At 48.6% G+C, this 18,845-nt stretch overlaps 5 protein-coding genes across 5 annotated transcripts; 1 reads left to right on the plus strand and 4 right to left on the minus strand.

Moving 5' to 3' along the window:
* Window positions 1-258: 258 nt before the first annotated feature.
* COCCADRAFT_32892 (uncharacterized protein) lies at window positions 259-1,320 on the minus strand (the record flags this gene model as incomplete). Its single annotated transcript, XM_007709525.1, has 6 exons — window positions 259-434; window positions 495-628; window positions 677-825; window positions 878-918; window positions 967-1,146; window positions 1,227-1,320. 6 exons carry the CDS (start codon window positions 1,318-1,320, stop codon window positions 259-261), a joined length of 774 nt encoding a protein of 257 aa, XP_007707715.1.
* A 402-nt stretch (window positions 1,321-1,722) lies between these two features.
* Window positions 1,723-3,552, plus strand: COCCADRAFT_22545 (uncharacterized protein; the record flags this gene model as incomplete). Its single annotated transcript, XM_007709511.1, has 1 exon — window positions 1,723-3,552. One exon carries the CDS (start codon window positions 1,723-1,725, stop codon window positions 3,550-3,552), a length of 1,830 nt encoding a protein of 609 aa, XP_007707701.1.
* A 4,400-nt stretch (window positions 3,553-7,952) lies between these two features.
* On the minus strand, window positions 7,953-8,324 carry COCCADRAFT_84247 (uncharacterized protein; the record flags this gene model as incomplete). The annotated part of the gene is made up of 1 exon (XM_007709570.1): window positions 7,953-8,324. A coding segment is annotated over one exon (372 nt), but the record flags the coding sequence as incomplete, so codon positions are not given.
* A 1,520-nt stretch (window positions 8,325-9,844) lies between these two features.
* On the minus strand, window positions 9,845-10,708 carry COCCADRAFT_1235 (uncharacterized protein; the record flags this gene model as incomplete). The annotated part of the gene is made up of 1 exon (XM_007709494.1): window positions 9,845-10,708. One exon carries the CDS (start codon window positions 10,706-10,708, stop codon window positions 9,845-9,847), a length of 864 nt encoding a protein of 287 aa, XP_007707684.1.
* Window positions 10,709-11,499: 791 nt separating this feature from the next.
* COCCADRAFT_32895 (uncharacterized protein) lies at window positions 11,500-18,594 on the minus strand (the record flags this gene model as incomplete). The annotated part of the gene is made up of 10 exons (XM_007709526.1): window positions 11,500-11,618; window positions 11,669-12,510; window positions 12,560-13,041; window positions 13,096-13,131; window positions 13,180-13,327; window positions 13,379-13,449; window positions 15,154-16,448; window positions 16,507-17,342; window positions 17,390-17,741; window positions 17,790-18,594. The coding sequence occupies 10 exons, from the start codon at window positions 18,592-18,594 to the stop codon at window positions 11,500-11,502; spliced, it is 4,986 nt and encodes a 1,661-aa protein (XP_007707716.1).
* Between the last annotated feature and the right edge of the window lie 251 nt (window positions 18,595-18,845).

The raw sequence follows: 18,845 nt of genomic DNA on the forward strand, positions 1-18,845 counted from the left end.
GAATATCTGATACGTCATATTCATTAAATACAATTTGAGCGGCCGTTAAGTTGCGGAGAACATTAAGATATTGTGATCCAATCTGATATAGTGTTTGCAGATAATGAACGGATGGCAACATAGTGCAAGTTGCAAAGGTAACGTATTGTGGATAAGAAGGAAAGAAGGTCCTCAATTCCCGGGTATGACGCGACAGACGGGAGCATCGTGTCGCATGCGGACGTTAGTGGCAGTGGCGCGAGGGTGGTGCTACGTGTCTTAGTCGCCGGGCGAGTAGTTTTGTGTGTTCCAATAACCCAAGAGCCTGTGAATGTGGTCAGGGTGGACGTCGCCGATATCTTTGACCTTGACGTTGTGCTGAGTAGGGTGGTGAATTCCGAAGAAAATTCGTGATGCTTGAGATAGGGGAGGCACTCCTTGCGCCATCATGATACCTGGTCCAGTCGTCAGCGCTAGAATCTTTCCTCGAAAGGATTGGTGCTCGGGCGACTTGCAGATAGGGTCCTTGTCAAGCAAGCTTTCGCCTTCCAGCAGTGAAGGCGTATAGTCAAGAGAGTAGGCAATCGCATGCGCACTGGGCAATACACCGTGCTTTTTCGTACCCTGGCCACCGTACGTGAAGATGGGGCTAAACGTGTCAAAGAAATGCGCAAAACTAATGGGCCACGTCACTTACACGGCGAAGCAAAATCCATGCCTGGGCCCGACTACGATGAAACGTCGGATCTGGCTATGCACATACTCTCCATACTTCACAATAGAGATGGAGTTGTTGTATGCAGTTGCTGTCGAGCCAGCGGCTTCACTGAACAAGACCGAGAAGACCTAGCATGTCATGAGCAGGAAGTTCACTTCACGTATAAGTAGGCTACTTTACCTTGCCAACAGTAAAGAAACTGCTGGGCCTGACATAATAAGCTGCACACAATCAGCATTATTCAATTTGCAAGGGGGATTGCACTATACAAGAGTCCAACGATTCCACATGGCTGTTCGGTGCGGGTTGGTTGTAGTTGTAAGTGCCTCTGATCTCTGGCCCCTCTACAGCCGGGGTAGAAGCCGGCCCTGCTCGAACATCCTGCGGCGAATCGGCGCGAGTGAGTTGACCGTGAGGCGGAAGCCAGTCAAAGAATACCCAGCGCTCTCCTAGATGTAGTTGTAGCGTTAGCCCCTAAAAAAGCAAATATATAAAAGCAAAGATGTAGAACGAATGAAGGTTCACAGACCTTCAAAGTGATTTCTGAAGTAGCGCCCGTGCCGTTCGTCCCAGTGGGTGCGCAGATACCTCTGGTGTTCATGGTCCCAAACTGGTTCACTCATGTTTCAAAAAAAGTACGTAGTACCAATTGATATTCGTTGATTGCGTGACGATTTATATTCCATGTCGCGCAAGCCCCCCCTTTTAAGTCCAAAGAAACAGCCAAAGGAGCCATCAAATGCAGCAGAGCCTCATTGCACATGTGCGAATGAGTTACCGAGTTCATCGATCAATATAGGGACGTTACCGACGCAGTATGGTTCTTGGCGCTCCAGACTGGGAATGCGTGAGGAGCACTTGTCGAAGCCGAGGGGTGGCTGAAATCAGGCCGGGTGATGATCGGTAACACCTGCATCCGCAGCAGCTTGCATGCATGATAAGCGTGGTGGCGTGTTAAAGGCAGCGTGAAAACTACTATACCCTATCAGTCTTAGTGAAGGACATGGGTTGGGTGCTACCTTGCTATGGGGCTTAGGGTATCATCCCTCGGAAGCGTTCAAGAAACCTTACTAACATCGACTTGTCGCTCTAGATGGCTTCGCGATCACGGAGCCGCCCAGGCAACGTGTCGTTTGCTTTTCGGCCAAAGCGCAAAAAGCTCGGTGTGCAAACAAAGAAATTACACGTGGAACAAGAGCACTAATAAGTATCTAGCGAAATGGCTTCGGTCCCTTTATCTTTCGATCGGTCCTCGTGGAAAAGCGACAGATTCCATGAATGACACTAGCAGTGAAGAGGAAGACGTTGCCTCGATCGAAATCCAAACTCCCACTGATAACCATCCACATATCAGTATGCGCACACATGAACGAGGAGACGACCCACCTGTACTGCCTTCAGACATGGGTCGCTATGCCGACCTCCCACCACCTCCACCGCCCCCCCAATCTGCTATTTCACCCCAGATACTGGATACGATCCCAGTAAGGAAACCTGGCGTTTCAACTGAAGGAATCCCATCACGTGAATTCTCCGAAATCGAAAGACAACATGGAGAGCTGGTGATAGAAAGAGAGGATCTTATGGGTTCTCGATTTCAGATGCAGATGGATAGACAGAAGATCTCTGAGACACGTGAGAAAACCGGTACTCAAGAAGGATTGGTGATGGATCAGTTGCGTACCTTCCTACATAAGCAAGCAATCACCTTGCCCCAAGATATAGCGGAAACGTTTGAGCTGATTGATGCTTTTCGAGACCAGCTAGGTTCACTGGAGGCAGAATATGATGACACGGAACAAAAATACACACTGAAGGAATTAAAGTACTCGAGGAAAGAGTTGGAGTTCATCGGAAAGTTGAAAAGCGTTCACTCGAACAGCTCTCCTGTTTCTGGAACTGAGAGAATTCCGGCAGATCAGAGTGCCTTGCAAGCAACTCCCGCGACTGGGGATAGCTGGGAAATCGTCAATCCGAGCAACCAAATCACCAATTCGACTACACGGGAGAAGGCTCCACAACTAGCGTTACAGCGTCAAGTGAACTCCAATATCCAAAAGGACGTCGGTTCGTACACGGCAGACTTTAGTCTACTTTCAAATAATGAACGCTTGAACACGTGGTTCGTTGATATTTTGTTTCAACCCAATCTACCGATGAACTATCCTGAAGAAGAGGAACCCATTAGCGGTCCGACACACGGATCTCCGCTGAAGGATGTTCCTGAAGGCTGGAGTTGTATTTTCGCCTTTGGAGCGCAATTCGAAAGCAACAATTCGAAGGGTACTCATGGCAAATCTCAAGAGCAAGACATTACTGGTTCTAGTCCTCTCTCTCTCTCTCATGATTTTATCGCAATAAGGCACAAGGAGATGCCTTCCAAAAGATTGCTGGTGGATTCGACAGAGTTTCAAGGGGAGCAAAATATTGCTCAGAAGGCGCCGTATCGGAAATGCCCGTACTGGAAAGATAGTGAAGTCTACGGTGGCACAGATCTCGAAATATATGGACCGTTCATTAGCGAGAAAAGTCGCCTACAAAGGAACTTCAGTAGCTCCTCGGCACCGACTGGGCTGCAAATCTTACGAACACGCCAGTCGTGTCACAGTTTTCCTCACAAAATGGATTTCCAGAATCGCCGCGACTCCAAAGCTAGTTCGCAAGAAACACGCAAAAACGGGACTAGGCCATTGAGACCTTATCATACGATAGGCGCACCTTCAGACAAGTTGCCTTGGGGGACCATCAAGACTCTGATCGAACCTCAAATTTCACAAAGTTCCAATCAAGGAGACGAATATCTCAGACGAGAGATGCATTTCTCTCATCGATTCCTCCAGCACAATGGCGGGTAGAATCACCAGGAGACACTCAAGTCGAGCCAAGGAAAATCACCTGTCTGCTATCGAAGGTTTTCTGATGCTATACACAGAGATATCCAGGTTTCGACTCGAACCACCCCCTATTTCGGATTTTCGTTGCACACGTAGCCTCACATAGGCTTGTACTTTCTTTATTTGGGTAGCGTTCTTATCGGTCGCTTTTCTTTTAATCGGACAGCGTTAGCCGGCTAACATGAGAACAGGGCATAAGTTTTCCATAAGAGATGTGTTGTCACAATATTTGTTTTCTATACTGTATAGTAGAATCAATTTTCCTTGCTCAGATCCCAACAACGCGGCTTGGCCATGCTACAGGTGTAGAGTTTTGGTTCGACCACGTTACTACCTGCTACTGCATGGGTCATCGTGGAACAAGCCTATCTTTCCCAACAAGTGCCATCACTGCACGGTGTCTAAAGGTATTCCTGTGATACTCGATTTTGACCATTTGGAATGAGGCGTTATCTTAGTTTCAGCCTGCACAGAAGTGAGGCATCTGTGGCCTTCTAGCGATGTCCCTTGAACCCCGTCCCTGATGTAACTCTGCGTATCACACTGTGCAGGGATAAGTTTCAGAACAAGGACACAGATTTCCTCCTATACAACATATTTACACTTGCACAACCTTCAACCAAGCCGATTATCTGGTTTCTGACACACGCACCTACAGCGCAGCTTCTTCGAACGAGTCAAGTATGGCCTATGAACAAAATCATGACACTGTGGATGAGTGATCGATCGAAATGATTGGATAAATGGACAACAGGCTTGCAGAGGACTAGACGTGCTATATGTCAATCATGGATTATCATTCACCGTCTTGTTCAGCTTCTGCGCAAGAGAATGAAGAGGCTTGCCACTATTCAATCAGGCTAAGGGATCTAGCCAAGCCGGATGCAACTAGTCGACTAGTCTTATCCCAAGTCCACGTTTGTTTTTTATCAACTGCATGGCCACGTCCTGAAACTTCTATGGCCTCCGACTGATTGCCTTCTACTTCCTCCCTTTCACCTTGCAGCCCGATGATAAATCTCAAAGTATAAATGATGGAATGATGTCGACTTAAGGTTCTCTGACAGTGGCGAAAAAACGACAATTGGAGTCTAGTTTGCTGCAATGCTATCCATTTCCAGATCTTTTGGTGATGCCTGAGGTCACCGGTGAAGACACGCTAGGAGCGGAAGGAAAAAGCAGATGGTTAACCGGGTGTGGGTATGGGGAGCCCCTGTTCACCTGCAGCCGTGACTCGCAGGTTGTGATACGCGAATTACAGGTGTGTGTACGATCCAATCCTCCCATTGGCCTAGGAGACGATGAGAGTATCGCGGAATCACCCCCTTAATCGTGACTTTATCGAGTTGGTCCCATGACAATTTCGTTCGTTTGAGTGCACATTTGCACAGAACCAACTATCAGAGCAAGAGTCCCTCTTTCAACGCATTTGCAGGCTTATCTAGCGTTGCGTACACCTACATGGAGTGTCAGCTGCAGTGCCTCGCTCACTGGCCAATAAGAAGCCCGTACCATACCTACAGAAGGGCATATCGTGACGCAAAGCTGAAGGAAGAAGTAATGATTACAACAATTATTGGTGTATTAAAGCTTTGGACGAAGAGAGCCAGTAGAATTGCCTTCTGTGTAAAAGCGGCGGCCGCAGACGAGCGCCTATGTCGCAAGTGCGAGTCTTCGCTTTTCAAGTTGCATGACGTAGCGCCACTGCGATCCTTTGATTGGTTTGAACAGCTCATCTTGCGTCTTGCCGACTCAGCCTTGCATCTCAGCTTGCTGCCCAAGAGCTCTGCACCACCCGGTCACAAGGTTGAGAGTGTATCGGAATGCCGTGCCGTTGGTATCGATTGACATGTATGATTGGGTTGGCTTTCCGAGTAATCAATTCATTGGCCACGAGTAACAGTCAGTGTATGCTAAACCCATATTCCATATGACTAGAAGTCTCAAATACCAATCGCAAATGCGCAATTCAAAAGCGACGTTGCTGCGCTTACATTGCGTTTTGCCACTGCTACCTGCATAACTTCATGTATGCGCCGTTTTCAGTGCATACTCCGGGACTCGTCACGATACCATATTTCGCATTCGATCTTGGAGTAATTCCTGTCGTTACGGTGTCGCTGTGAAACGACAACGGCGTCTGCATGCGGAGTGGTGTGCAGTCTCCACATTAATGTACCCCACGTGGTAAAACGCCAAATCGTTATTCTATCCGTAGAAGCCTGGAGTGATGCGTGGGATCATGAGACTGGTTCAGCTGTAAAGATGTGGATTAGTTGATCGGTAAAGTGTGTACCAACCACGGAAGGAGTGTCAGGTAGATTAGGCGACTTTAGGCAGTACTCTACGTAGTTGCCTTTCGACCGACCGGCTGAGTACAGCGTAGCAAAAACATTGAAAGTAACTTTTGTGCTTTCTATCGTTCTTCTAAGATACAAGAGTGTGGAGATACTCCATATCCTGAACGGCTATCCTTTCTGTACCGGGGTGGGGATGTACGCCACAAGTCTCGGGAAGTTTGCTAAGCGTACTGCTTTTGACGGATCTGAGAAGGTTAGTCGAATGCAGTGTGAGTTTGGCAATAGCGAATGAAGGACTCATAATCTAGGACTATTGCGCAACTGTGTAAGTGTATTCTTACGCCAGGTTGTGTCACACGCCTCTCACCTTGTTATGCATACTGCATATGTATGCGCGCTTTATCCCTAATTTGGGAAATGAATCAGTCACTTGGAATCTAGACTTGCTAACGAACCTCATAAGTTAATATACTGAGCAGAGCCTCAATTGTTCGAGGTCCGGCCGCCAGTTGTGACTCAATCTGATGAGTCATCTTGTATGGGACTTGAGTTACTGTTGACTCGGACACTAGTCTTCAGTCAATTGATTCATTTCCTCCCTTGAGTTGGTTGATCTGACTATCACTTTCCATGAGACCGCAGAATCATTCTCTAATTATATAGCAAACGTGAGGAAAAAGGGAACCAAATGAGAGTCAAAGAATGACATCTTCCAAGTTCAATACTATCTATGAACAATGATAGTCCCATAATATGCCTTTGTAGAGAACATCGTATGCTTGAATTCTTTCATGTTGATAACATTCCAAGCACCTATAAACTGTAGTGGTTATGATTCCGTAGAGGGTTATCACATTGATATGTCTTCCTAGTTGATGCACAGTATCTGGTTCGCGAACGGACCTTCACTATACACCACTATCAGCATCATTTACCCAAATATACCAAGCTAGAATAGTTGTGGCAACTCTCTTGCATATTGAGGGATATGCTTATTTGCGAATATGTCAGTGTCATTGCTCATAGTGACATTACAGTGCAACACAAAATGTGATAGTCAATACACTATATTGCAGTCAATCCGCAGTGCAACTTCTGTCAGTGACGTATCGTAAAGCAGTTGCATTATTAAAAAGGTCTTGTTCTAAAACCTTTTGATTCAGTTGTCTGTTCGCTTCCTATTCTTGAATAAGGCTCAAGGTTAAGTTCAAGCAAATAGCTTATACAACACTCAAACTGTTTAATAGACTTTTGGTAAAAGGATGTATTCAAAATGCTACAGGACTGCCTATTGATAGTCTATTGAGATTTGATAGCAGTTCTTTATGGGAGAGCCTTTAGGAGTACGAGCGGAGCCAGGTAAAGGTCGAAGTTTCACCGATATTATTTCTCCATCCAGAGGATGAATTGCACACCGATCAGTAAGGATAGTAGAAACAAAAAGGTTGTCCAGTTTTCGTTTCTTGCTGCGTTTGCTTCGGTCAAATATCTCTTTGATGGACCAAATTCCATGTACTCGAACTAATCGGATAGTGAGCAGCAGTTTTGGATCCTGCAAACCAAAAATTTGACACGATACTTGAAGTGGGAATTTCGGGATATCATCAAGTTTCCCTGTTAGTATCTTGAAATCCTGATCTTTTCCAACTCGTGTTAGCGCGGACAGTTTGTTGCCACTTTTCGCATCCCATGCTTCTACACCGAACAAATCACTGTGAAAAGAAAAAGTGGTTTCGATGAGAACTTCATCTTCTATGTCACCCGGTTCTGGACAAATGAGTAGTTTTGTCTTTTGGAGTCGAGACACGAGGTCCCCAAGATAAGGCAAAACAGCCGGAAGGGCTTGTAAGCGGAGGCATGCATCCACACCAGACTGTCGTTGCAACAGGAGACAAAATGCACCCTGTGGATACTTTTTTAGAGTATGATTGAGTACCGCTACATGGGTTACACCGACTGGTGGTGTCGCTCCATCCAAAATTTCCAGCTTGCTGGAAACATCTTCATAAACCAACAGCGGAAGCACGGTGGATATTTCATTACGGAACGTGGTAACAGTTGTCATGATTTGTTCATGTGCTTGCGTGCTCCACCTCTCAGATGCAACAATATCGCAGTATCGAAAACTCGAGGGTGGATTCCGATTTTCTCGCGAGGAACAAAGAAAGCAATCCAGTTTGTTGCAGAAGCTTGTCGTGGAACTGGCCAATAGAGGTTGGTCATATCTATGTTGGCTATGGCGAAATAAGAACATCGAGTGGTCGGCTGTGGCATTGTAGATAGCTTCTTGGAGCCTGAAGAAGGCTTTCTCCCGCCCTTCTCCATATAGAAGTGGCATGTTGACGTCAAATAAACCCAGGAGCGAATATGCCTCATCCTCTTCTTTAGTGACATTCCGATGCGAGGCCCATGACAATCTCTCTGCCGCACTGAAAGAGTCAACAGTGTGAACACGAAGAAGAACGTCTGGGTCGATTGAGGTAATGTCTGCAATCTCTTTGTAACGTTCGAATTTCGTACCGATGGCGGCCCAATTCTCCGCAAAGAACTCGACACATATTGGGGCAATCAGCTCTTGCAACGTCCAACCACGTGTAAACCATTCGCTTATAGCAAATATCGAACTCCAGCCTAGTCTTGCATCGGGAACATCTGCTAGATAAACGTAGCAGATATTTGACTCTGCGTAGTATCTCCACATGGAATTGATCGCTTCTTGCAACTCAGCCGAACTAGATTTGTCGATGCAACAACTGTCAACCCAGATCCAAGCGTATCCATCCTTGAGGGCTAGCTTGCAAGCTCCTTGTATCTTCGCAAAGCCTTTTTCGTCTGCGTCTGGCTTTGAGGGTGTAGAATGGGTGCGCTGCTTATATCTGCAAATGTGACCTCTTCAGTGCTCCACCGGTGAGAAAGGATTGCGTAGTCTGGAACCTCGCTCGGCACATAGGCACGGCTAAGTTCAAGAGTCTCTGTGTTCAAAAGCCTCATAGTGGGATTAAGTTGCTTGGCTTCTGGTTGGCCAGGGTTACGAAAACAGCCAGGACATGAAGAGTTGAAAAGACCGAGTAAGCTAGGAACACGGTAAAGATTTGGTTGATTGGTGAAGCATCCTGCTTTTCGGGCGACGGGGCAGTGCACGACACAGCTGCTGCCTAGTAGTACATGGTGCGACCGCCTGGTGTCCTGGTTCCAGCTAGTACAGCATATTACATCACGCTAAAGTGAATATGGCAGGATCCCGGGCCAGCATGATAGGGGACGCTGAAGCGTATATTATAGAAAACGAACTATTTGAGTATTCTCAAAGAACAAACCAGCAGTTTGTTTGATTGATAGCAAGCCTCGCTAGTGTTTCAGTGGGATACTTACATGTAACTAGGGATGACTAGTAGAAGGATCACTTACGTCGGGTCAAGACGGGATATTACAGTAACCAAACTCATTGCTATATTGAAACCGAACAACAATCGTTTTCGGAATATGAAGATCCCTTATATCATAGTATTGGGTATGGCATTACACGGATCCATAATAGTTGACGTTCGGCCTGAAAAACTAAGATTTCGCAGTGACGATATGTATTATTTTGAGCATTACCCCATTGCTGTTTCAAGTGTCCTTGATTCCCGAGAAGCATTCAAAAGGCCGTCGTTACTCATTGACAATGGCAGTATTGAATACCAAGTGCCATGCTAGCCGGAATCCTTCCCGCCGTATGGAAAGAGGACGGCACCTTTGATTGCATATTCAATTCCGTTAACTTAGGCGCTCGACGAAACAGCAACTGGATTCACAGATTTTCATTCTCTGTTCTCCACTCTATGGGCCGCCGTATCTAGCCCGACATAGTGATTAAGCAAACTCGAAACCTAGATCTATCGAAGCAGCAACAAGCCAATTCGAAGTCAATGCTATCCCAAGGAAGCAAGACTATCCCCCTCCCATCTCCCTCAAGCTGTCAAGTCAACCCAAGCCTTAATAACCCTCTGCTTCGCCGCTTCAAACGGCCTCTCCCCATCAACCTCTAGCGTCTCACACTCAAACTCACTTACCACCGTCCCCTTAAACGGCTTCTGCACACCCTCCGTCCAAACATGAATCACCCGATCCGCCATCGCCTCAATCTGAATCCCTCGGAACCCCATCAGCGCCGCCTCACGCTGCAGCCACCGCGCCCCAGCCCCCATGATACCCCGCCCTTCATAGTCGCCCCGTGTGGACGTCGCATTGCGCATGAGCACCTGGCGCGGCGCAGTAGGCTTCCACGACGCCGGATCCCGCCGATCCCGCTGTTCGAGCGCGCCGTAGAGGATAGGAAACTCCGACCAATTGGCGAGTAAGGGTTTCATTTTCTCGGGGTCAAGCGGCTTGAAGCCGTCGTAGCTGAGCATTATGCTTACGAGTGGGAAGTCCATTTGCTCTAGTAACCGCTTCCCTTCTGCTGCGCGGCCTTGCGTTTTTTCTACACTCTGTGTAGCGAGTTCGTCCACGTCCCAGAGCAGGGCGCCGCCGATGGCGCGGGCGGAGTCGGTCTTGAAGACGTATTCTGTGTCGAAGACGCCGAAGGAGAGGCCGGAGTCGATTTGGTGGCGGACTAGGTATTCGAAATTGAGGGAGTTTTCGACGACCCAGCGACCGAGGTCGCGGTCAGGCCAGATTTTCTGCCAGACATTCGAGTAGAAGCCGTGGCTGTGGGTGAGGATGGCGGTGGCCCAGGGGAGGTGGACCGGCTTCAGTTTTCGGATTTCGTAGCGTGGGGCCAGATTTGAGGGGTTGGAGGGTGTGGGCACACGGGTGTTTGTTAGTTCTGACATTTCTAGCAGATTCGTATTTATATCTGTATTTCAACAACGGCGTTGGCGACGATGTTGATATACTGGCAGTAGGTAGAGCAATGTTGGTTGACGAACCTCTCTGGCGGTGTACCTGGAAAATTAAGAAAAAAAAGAATGTTAGATGGATATAGATAGCCGATGAATTTGGTCACAATATAAGCGACTCGGTAAGTCAATGTTGACTGGGCTTGCATAGATCCTGCATGCTAAGGAAAAAAAGATCGATGGGGTTTCTGCCGTTGATCTCCTCGATTGTGGACTAATACGATCAAAACATGGCACGAGAGAACGATTGAGGCAAGATGATCATGTGAGAATAAGACCTAATTACCGTTCGCTGAGCAGATCTTTTCGGTTCATAGCACTTAATTGATACTATGCTCTTACCGCTAATGTTCAGTCAGACCTACCTATGCATGTGATGTCATAAGCTGAAGTGTAATTGGTAAGCATCCCCTCGCCTACATGCACTATAAAGTACCACTGCACTAGTACCCCTGCCATTGCGCCAAAATGCGATCCATATTCCGGCGGGGCGCCTGATGGGACAAAGATATAGATTGTTGTTACAGTACTAAACATTTCGAATATGACTATCGCATTGTCTTGCATCGTGAGTTTTCCGCATTGAGTTCATAGCCCTACATAATTGGCTACTCTTCCTGGTATGTGAAAGAGTCCGCCCCATAGAATTATGGCGATCTTTGATGGGAAACGGTAATTAAATAGCCTAGAACGATGCGGGACAGCCAGCGCGATATCAAATGCTCTTAATTCAACCCTTGGCCCTCTTGCAGCAGCGCAATGCCTTGTTCCTTAAGCTTGAATTTTTGGATCTTGCCGCTCGCCGTCTTGGGATAATTGTCTACCCAAAAGATATATTTCGGAACTTCTCTATGTCAGCTTGCTATGCCGTCTTCAGTATTGATGTCTACTTACCCAAATGATGGCTCAGCTTCTCTCTGACCCAAGTCCTCACCTCATCGGCTGTTACTTTGCCATCCTCTCCAGCATGTCTTACGACAAAAGCTGCAACAACTTCGCCGTATCTCTCATCCGGTAGCCCGATGACGCTGACTTCGCTGACGGCTGGATGAGCGAAAAGACAGTTCTCGACCTCAAGAGGATGAATATTCTCTCCACCCTTAATAATCAGATCCTTGATTCTTCCAGTAATTTTGATGTAACCTTCCTCGTCCATGGAGGCCTCATCGCCAGTGTGCATCCACATGACGCCGTCCTCGTCCTGTTGAAGTACTTCTTCTGTGCGCGCCGTGTCGCCCCAATAACCTTTCATAAGGAGATATCCTGAGACTGCTAGTTCACCACGCTGGCCTATGTCAAGCGTTTGCGACCAGTCTGAAGCGTTGACCACTTTCGCGCGAACATGTGGGAGAAGCCGGCCCACAGTGTTGATGCGCTTCTCAATAGGATCATCCGTGGTTGTCATGGCTGAGACTGGGCTTGTTTCCGTCATTCCATAGCAAATAGTAAGTTCCGTCAGGTTCAGTATTTTATGAAGCTTGCGCATGAGCTCGGCTGGAATGGAAGAGCCGGCTGCGATTCCAGTGCGTAAGTGTTGGAAGCCTTCGTATGGTACTGCACCATTCGCGAGGAGTTCGAGCTCCGCCACAAACATGGTGGGAACTCCATATAGGGCAGTACACTTGTGTTCTCGGACGGCCTCAAGGGTGGCAAGCGCGTTGAAAGCCTCAGTGGGGAAGACTATAGCGCTTCCATGAGTTGCTGTGGCCATGTATCCGAGGATGCATCCGAAGCAGCTGCATAGAGTTAGAAGTTGTACAATCCAACCTGTACAGGATGACTCACTGAAACAACGGAGGCGGGCAACATATAATGTCGTTCTCTGTCAGCAGCATCCTATCACCGATACTGTTGCCATTATTCAAAATACTCCTATGGGTCAAGCATGCAGCTTTTGGCATACTGGTTGTACCCGAAGTAAACTGGATGTTGACAATATCATGAGGGTCGAGTCCTTGATCCTGCAATGCTAAACCTTGGCCACCATCCTCAATCACATCCTCGTATCTTCCCAGGCACTTATACTCGTCCATATTTATCCTCCCTTGGGCATTGTCCACCACCACAACCTTCTTTAGCGAAGGAACGAGCTCCGACTCGACTTTTGAACCGGCAAGATTAGGTATCAAGTGTGTAAGTAACGAGATGTTGGGGCGCGGGTCTTTTCGTGGAAGGTTTGTTTCAGCTCCAATTATAAGATGGGAAGCGTCTAAGTGATTGATGGCGTTTAGGACTTGCGGTGCGTTAAAAGAAGGATTGAGGGGTACCTATAAATCAATTGGTTTACGATCAATCTTTCATACTCCTAGCCGCATACATACCAGTATTGCTCCCAGTTTGAAAAGCGCATACGTAATCTTTGTAGTTGTCAGCCACCGTTTCTCATACAATCCCAAACAACATACAGTAGCAAATTCAATATTGTTTCCCAAGCTCACAGCAACCCTATCTCCCTTCTTCACTCCCAGATTCTGTAATCCTCTTGATAACCTGTTCGAGTCGCGATCCAGCCCATCGTACGTCAGCCGTATGCGCTGATGGTGTGAGATGACCCTATACGAAGCTTAGCCAGGACGATATCGATGTTATTCAAGGTACACGCACGCATCACGGTCACCATACTGCTTCACAACACCTGCAAAGTGCTGGGGAACAGTTTGTTCGAGCAGTGGAGGCTGTGTTATGCCATTAGCAAAGCCGAGAGCTGATATGTAGAGCTACAGGAAGAGGGTTCAATTGATATAGTACGTACCTCGGTAGGACCAATGCTATATGCTTGCGTGAGAAGCCCTCTTTGCGCAATTCGCACAGGCTTAGGGCATCTTGTAGCGCGACCGACGAGCTTCCGAAGCATCTTCAATTGAAGAGGGCATTAAAAAGCCAGACAAAAGAAGGGCAGGCATGGCTGGCATCGGCCTTATGTGGAGACGAGATGGATGTGTCTAGTCAGTGCTGCTCTTCGGAATTGAGCCGCGGTCCACACTCCCGGGCGGACATGCGGGGTAGCTTCCGGGCTGTGGCTTCCCCCTCTTGTTGGACCAAAATCCCCGGAGAAGATCGCCTACACGCTCGCATTGTAGATTTATACACTTTCTCCTTTTAGTAAATTAGTCTTTATGGAGAATTCTAGCACTTCAGCATATAACATTCCTGTATACGAATGCGTGGTGGTGAAGGCGGCTAATTGCAAACAGGTCCACCAAGAGGCTTCACATATAAATGATTAACATCCCCAGCAGCAACATAGCAGGATATGAAAAGTTTCAAACATACACAAGGCCTTCTTTCTTACACTTCAGTTGAAACTACTGTAGGTTGAAGACTTCGTGTTACACCGTTTCACGGAATAGTGACAACACTCACACTCTGTTCTCCACCATGGTATGAACAAAATCAGACTTCATGCCCTCACAACACACCAAAACATCTACCCATCTCACCTATCAAAGAAACGAAACCCCCCAACATCCCAAAAACTCTAAACACAAAATCTTCTACACCCTAACCCCTCCAATCAAACTAACCGCCGTGCCTCCAACCTGCATCACACACATACATAGCCGCCCCCATCTCCCCCAATCACCACCACAAACACGCCATGCACAACCCACACCTCTCCTCCCCCATCCTTATTTCTCTTATGCCTCCCCTCTTCCCCCCCTCCCCTCTCAACCCTCCTCCCAACCTTCTACCTCAAAAAAACACAATGCTACCCGCCCCCCTCATCCTCGCCACAACCCTCCCCTCCTTCCTCCCCTCCCCCGCAGCCCCCTTAACAAACTTCTTCCACAAAATCGCCTTCGATCTCGACACCATTGGGCGCACGCGCCAAACAGCCTTGATCGAGGAAACCGCGCGCGTAGCCTACGCTGCAGCGGGGATACCCGTCAACATTGTAGTCTGGAATATGCATATACCTGAGACGCATCATTTTGAGCGCATACTGGAGAGTGGGTTGCAGCCTATGGGGTTGGGTGGCGGGTTTAGGGTGGTGGTCTTCCAGGGAAAGGGGTGGTTGAGGAATCAGGGGGTGCTGGGGGATGCGGAGTGGAGGTGGAGTGGGAAGGGGGTGGTTGTTAAGGGGGATTTGGTGGTGTTTAGGGATGTGGATGCGTGGGGGTGGGGGGTGATGGATGGGATGGGGGATTGGGTTCAGAGGATGCTGTGGTAGATGTGAGAATATCTCGAGTCTTTTTTTGGTAGTGGAAGGTCATCGATGAGAAGAGAGTAAGATCAAGAGGTCAAAAGTTGAGCGCTAGATAGCAAGATGTGGTAGACTGTGCGATATAAAAAAAACTCCCAATGACACCTCCAAATGCTCAAACCGTCAACGAGAACTTCGTTTCGTGAAGTGTTTGTTATCGCTCAAACTCAAGTACCTTTTTGCTAGCATCGCTCCCTGTTCGATCTCTCGGCTTCATTTCCTCATCTCCTGTGCCAGTCGGTGATAGCAAGTCAGGTGGAACCTCGCCCTTTGATGCACCCACGCCAGCCGTCTCAGCACCTTCAAGCAGATCAAGATCCTTGGCATCTACGTCTTCCTCCTCCTCTTCGTCATCCTTGCCATGTCGTGCTTCCTTGTCCAGTTCCTTTTGAGCCTCGTCATACCGTCTTCTGACCTCTGTGGCAACTCGCATGCCATCATTGACAATATTGTCAAGCATGCCTCGAAGCCCCTTGCCAGGTGGTACAACACCGACCCCAGCTCCACCAACAACACCACCTAAGCCTGCGGCACCACCTTGCTTTCCGGCATTGGCAAAGGTTGTGAGATTGTGGAAGCTAGACGCCGAAGGAAGCGTCTCATCAGCGAGGCGGAACGATGAAGAGAAGCCAACCTCAAAGAAGTTTAGTAATGCTTCATCTGCGAGAATGACCATACGGAAGGTGGGCAGCGTGATATGGAGAGGCTTGTTAGGGTCCAGCGCCAGATTTGCTGACTTTGCTTTCTCGCTTCGTCCTTCCAGATCAGAATCCATAGTACGGTTAGAGGGTGTGGGCGACAATGGATTATGTTCCGACTTTTCAAGTTTCGCTGGTTTTGCTTTTGGAGTGCCAGGCTCGGAGCCAAAGTCTATCAGGTCGTCTTCGTCGCTGTCGCCAATAGCAAAGTTGTCAACGTCGTCCTTGATCTGATCCATATCTCGGCCTGCTTGGTTCGAGGGGTGATCAGGGTCGGCATATTCAAAGCAATTGCGAATAAATGCAGACACGCTGCTCAAAAACTGCTCATCACGGCCAGCGCGCTCCGAGCCGGACCCAGAACTAACGTCGAGCGATGAAGCAGCAGGACTTGGGTCGTGTATGCCGCGCCGTGATAAGAACAAGAGGGCCTCTGAGATCCTCAGAATGCCCTCGCGATCTACTTTGCCATCGCCATCATCGTCGTAAAGCTCAAAGAAGTAGCTAATGTTGGACATGATGTCTTTAGTCCCCTTAACATTGGCAAAGCCAGTGACAACATTCTGCAGCGACAATGAGTCTGTCATGTCGACATCCCAACGTCGGAACAAGCGGCGCATGAATTCGTGGTCTGCAGGCTCTGGTCCTGAGCCCCATGGGGACATGGGCGGTCGTTTTCTCATACTGTTTCCAAAGTATGAATGTGCATTTTGGTTACTGCTGGCTTCAGGCGGAGAGGTTGGTGAGTCGGTAATGGCCCATTTTGCAATACCTGACTAGGTCGTTAGCAAGGGTGCCCAAATATTGCTCAAAGTTGTCAGACAACTCACCAGCAAGAAATTCTCTAAAGGCATCGTAATCCATCTGTGTAGGACTGGGCCCGAGCGCTACTCGACCCTTCTCCGCACTGCCGGAAATACCTGTGACGACTTCAGTCGCTTTCATCCTGCTAGCCTTTGCTTTACGCTCAGCTTCTTGCTGCATAATCTCGGCTCGTTGTTGTCGCTCGTAGAGTACGGCGTAGAACCTATCGTACAGGAATCCCAGGTCGTTTAAACTTAACTTTTTGCTGTCTGGACCAAGGTTCCTTATTGATGTGCGTTTGGCAAAACTCTCTATATTCTCTAGTACAGCGTCTTTATGTTTGGCGCGCTGCTCCGAAATGGTGTTTTGCGTGATGCCAGCAAATTCCTTAAAGGCCACAACCATGAGTTCCTGAAATCGCGTGACAGCACGCAGCTTGGGATTTTCCGACTTTGGATGTGCGGATTCGTCGAGCCGAGAGAAGTAAGACTTCAAGACGGAGATGAAAGAGCCGTCGTCTGCGGCGTCGAGTAATTCTTCACCGTTTATACGGAGGATAGCAAGGCCGATTTGAAAGAGAACCTTTGGGCCTTCGAGGAAGAAGACGTCTAGAACACGGAAAGCAAAGATCAGAGGCATAGAGTTGATATAGAGCGAAAGAAACCATGGCAAGGAAACAACGGATAGCTGTACGTCAGATTTGACGAGATGATCCCAGAGTATGGGCATAGTCTTCTCCACAAGGGATTCGAAAACCTTTTGGTCGAGGAGGGTGCCGTACATGGTTTGCGAGTAGTAGCCGGGAAGAAGGCGATCACACAGCACAGAGAGAAGGAAGAATGCCTGTGATTCGGACATGTATCTTTATTTGTTAGAATCAAGAAGTTGCACGTCGAGGGGCACACATACATCAATAATGCTGCGACTACAATGTTCATCGCCTGGCAGTAGCCAACTTCTTCGTTTGTCCAGCTGTATGCCGTCAACACCCTTCGGAGTCTGCCAATACCCTCTTCACTCTGGAAGCCTGGGTACTCGGGCAAACTCCTGTTCAGATCCTTCTCAATCTCATCTATAGCCAGCGACTCTCGCCCAGAGTATTTTTGTAATGTTTCGGTATATAGGTTCGGATTTTGTAGGCGTAGAAAAAAGGCCCCCGACGTGAGTTCCCACATTTCACCTCTTAAACGATTGGGTAGACCGACGCGGATAAGTTTGTGGAAGGTGGGCTGTCGGATCAGGGTTGCGCTTCGGCCGTTGTCTGTTGTACATTAGTAATGCTTTTGTGCATGAACTGAGTTCAGCTTGCCTTTCAAGTATTCACGCCAGAGACGTATTTTTGTCGCATCTCTGAGTTTCCTTGCATTTCCAGGGTATCTGAATATCATGCCCAAGCCTGTATCTGGATGTTCCCTCCCCGGCTTGCCATCCGCGCCCGGCTTCTTTCCCTCGTCATCGGTGAGTAGATACTCGGAGTAGCACTGAGCGACCACCTTGCGTAGATTCTCTACCTCCTTGACACCTTCCCTCAAGCCCTTCTTAAGGCCATCGCAAAACCGCTCGCATGCCTGCCGCGAGCCAGCAAGCTGAATTGTAAGCTTCTGCCCAGCAGGTGCTTGTGACTTGGAGTCTGGTGTGCCGTTCCATGTGGTAATTGCGAGGGCAAACATATAGCTCTGGCTGTGCAGGCGCTCTACGCGCCGTATACCGCATAGTGGTAGGGTGAAACCGTTGCCCGCCGGTCCCGCGCCGTGGGTCTGGCCTGTGAAGCTGCTCGAGGAGCTCAAGCTCGCAGTGTTGATGAAGCTTGAGCCTTGCGTTGAGAAGCAGAGATACTGCTCGCTAAGATGTAGTTTGCCGACATAATGGTTGCCCTGGCCGCGGTCCTTGTCGGATGTGACGTCGCCGTTACCCCTCGTGGAGTGGTGGGGTTGGAGTGTAAGCTCGGCGGTGATCTCCTGGAGGGGATTCTGCGAGTCGGGAAGTCGGAACTGGTAGCGAAAGAGGGTGGCTTTCGAGGGCCGTCGGTCTGTGGATGCGGGAGCAGCGATGGTGTTGAGCGTGGGTTCAATGTACTGTTGGGCCTTCTGCACCAGGTTCGAGATGTTGAACATGGCTTCGGCCCGGCCGCGGGTCAGAGACAGAGGAGAGTCGGTATAAAGCGGACGCAAGTCACTGTTTGTGCTTCATTGCGCGACAGGAGACGCCCTTGTTGGTCGGCTTGCAAAGGGCCCTAGAGCTTATGCAGGGCGGGAACTGGGTGGGTGGAGTGTTGCACCTGCCACAGCGCACGGCCACAGCGAGGCTGAAATCTGGCCATGACTAAGACACAGTGCGCCCATCTTGTCTAGGATGGCCTGGCCGC

The sequence above is a fragment of the Bipolaris zeicola genome, assembly GCF_000523435.1.
Source record: "Bipolaris zeicola 26-R-13 unplaced genomic scaffold scaffold_9, whole genome shotgun sequence".
NCBI lineage: Eukaryota > Fungi > Ascomycota > Dothideomycetes > Pleosporales > Pleosporaceae > Bipolaris > Bipolaris zeicola.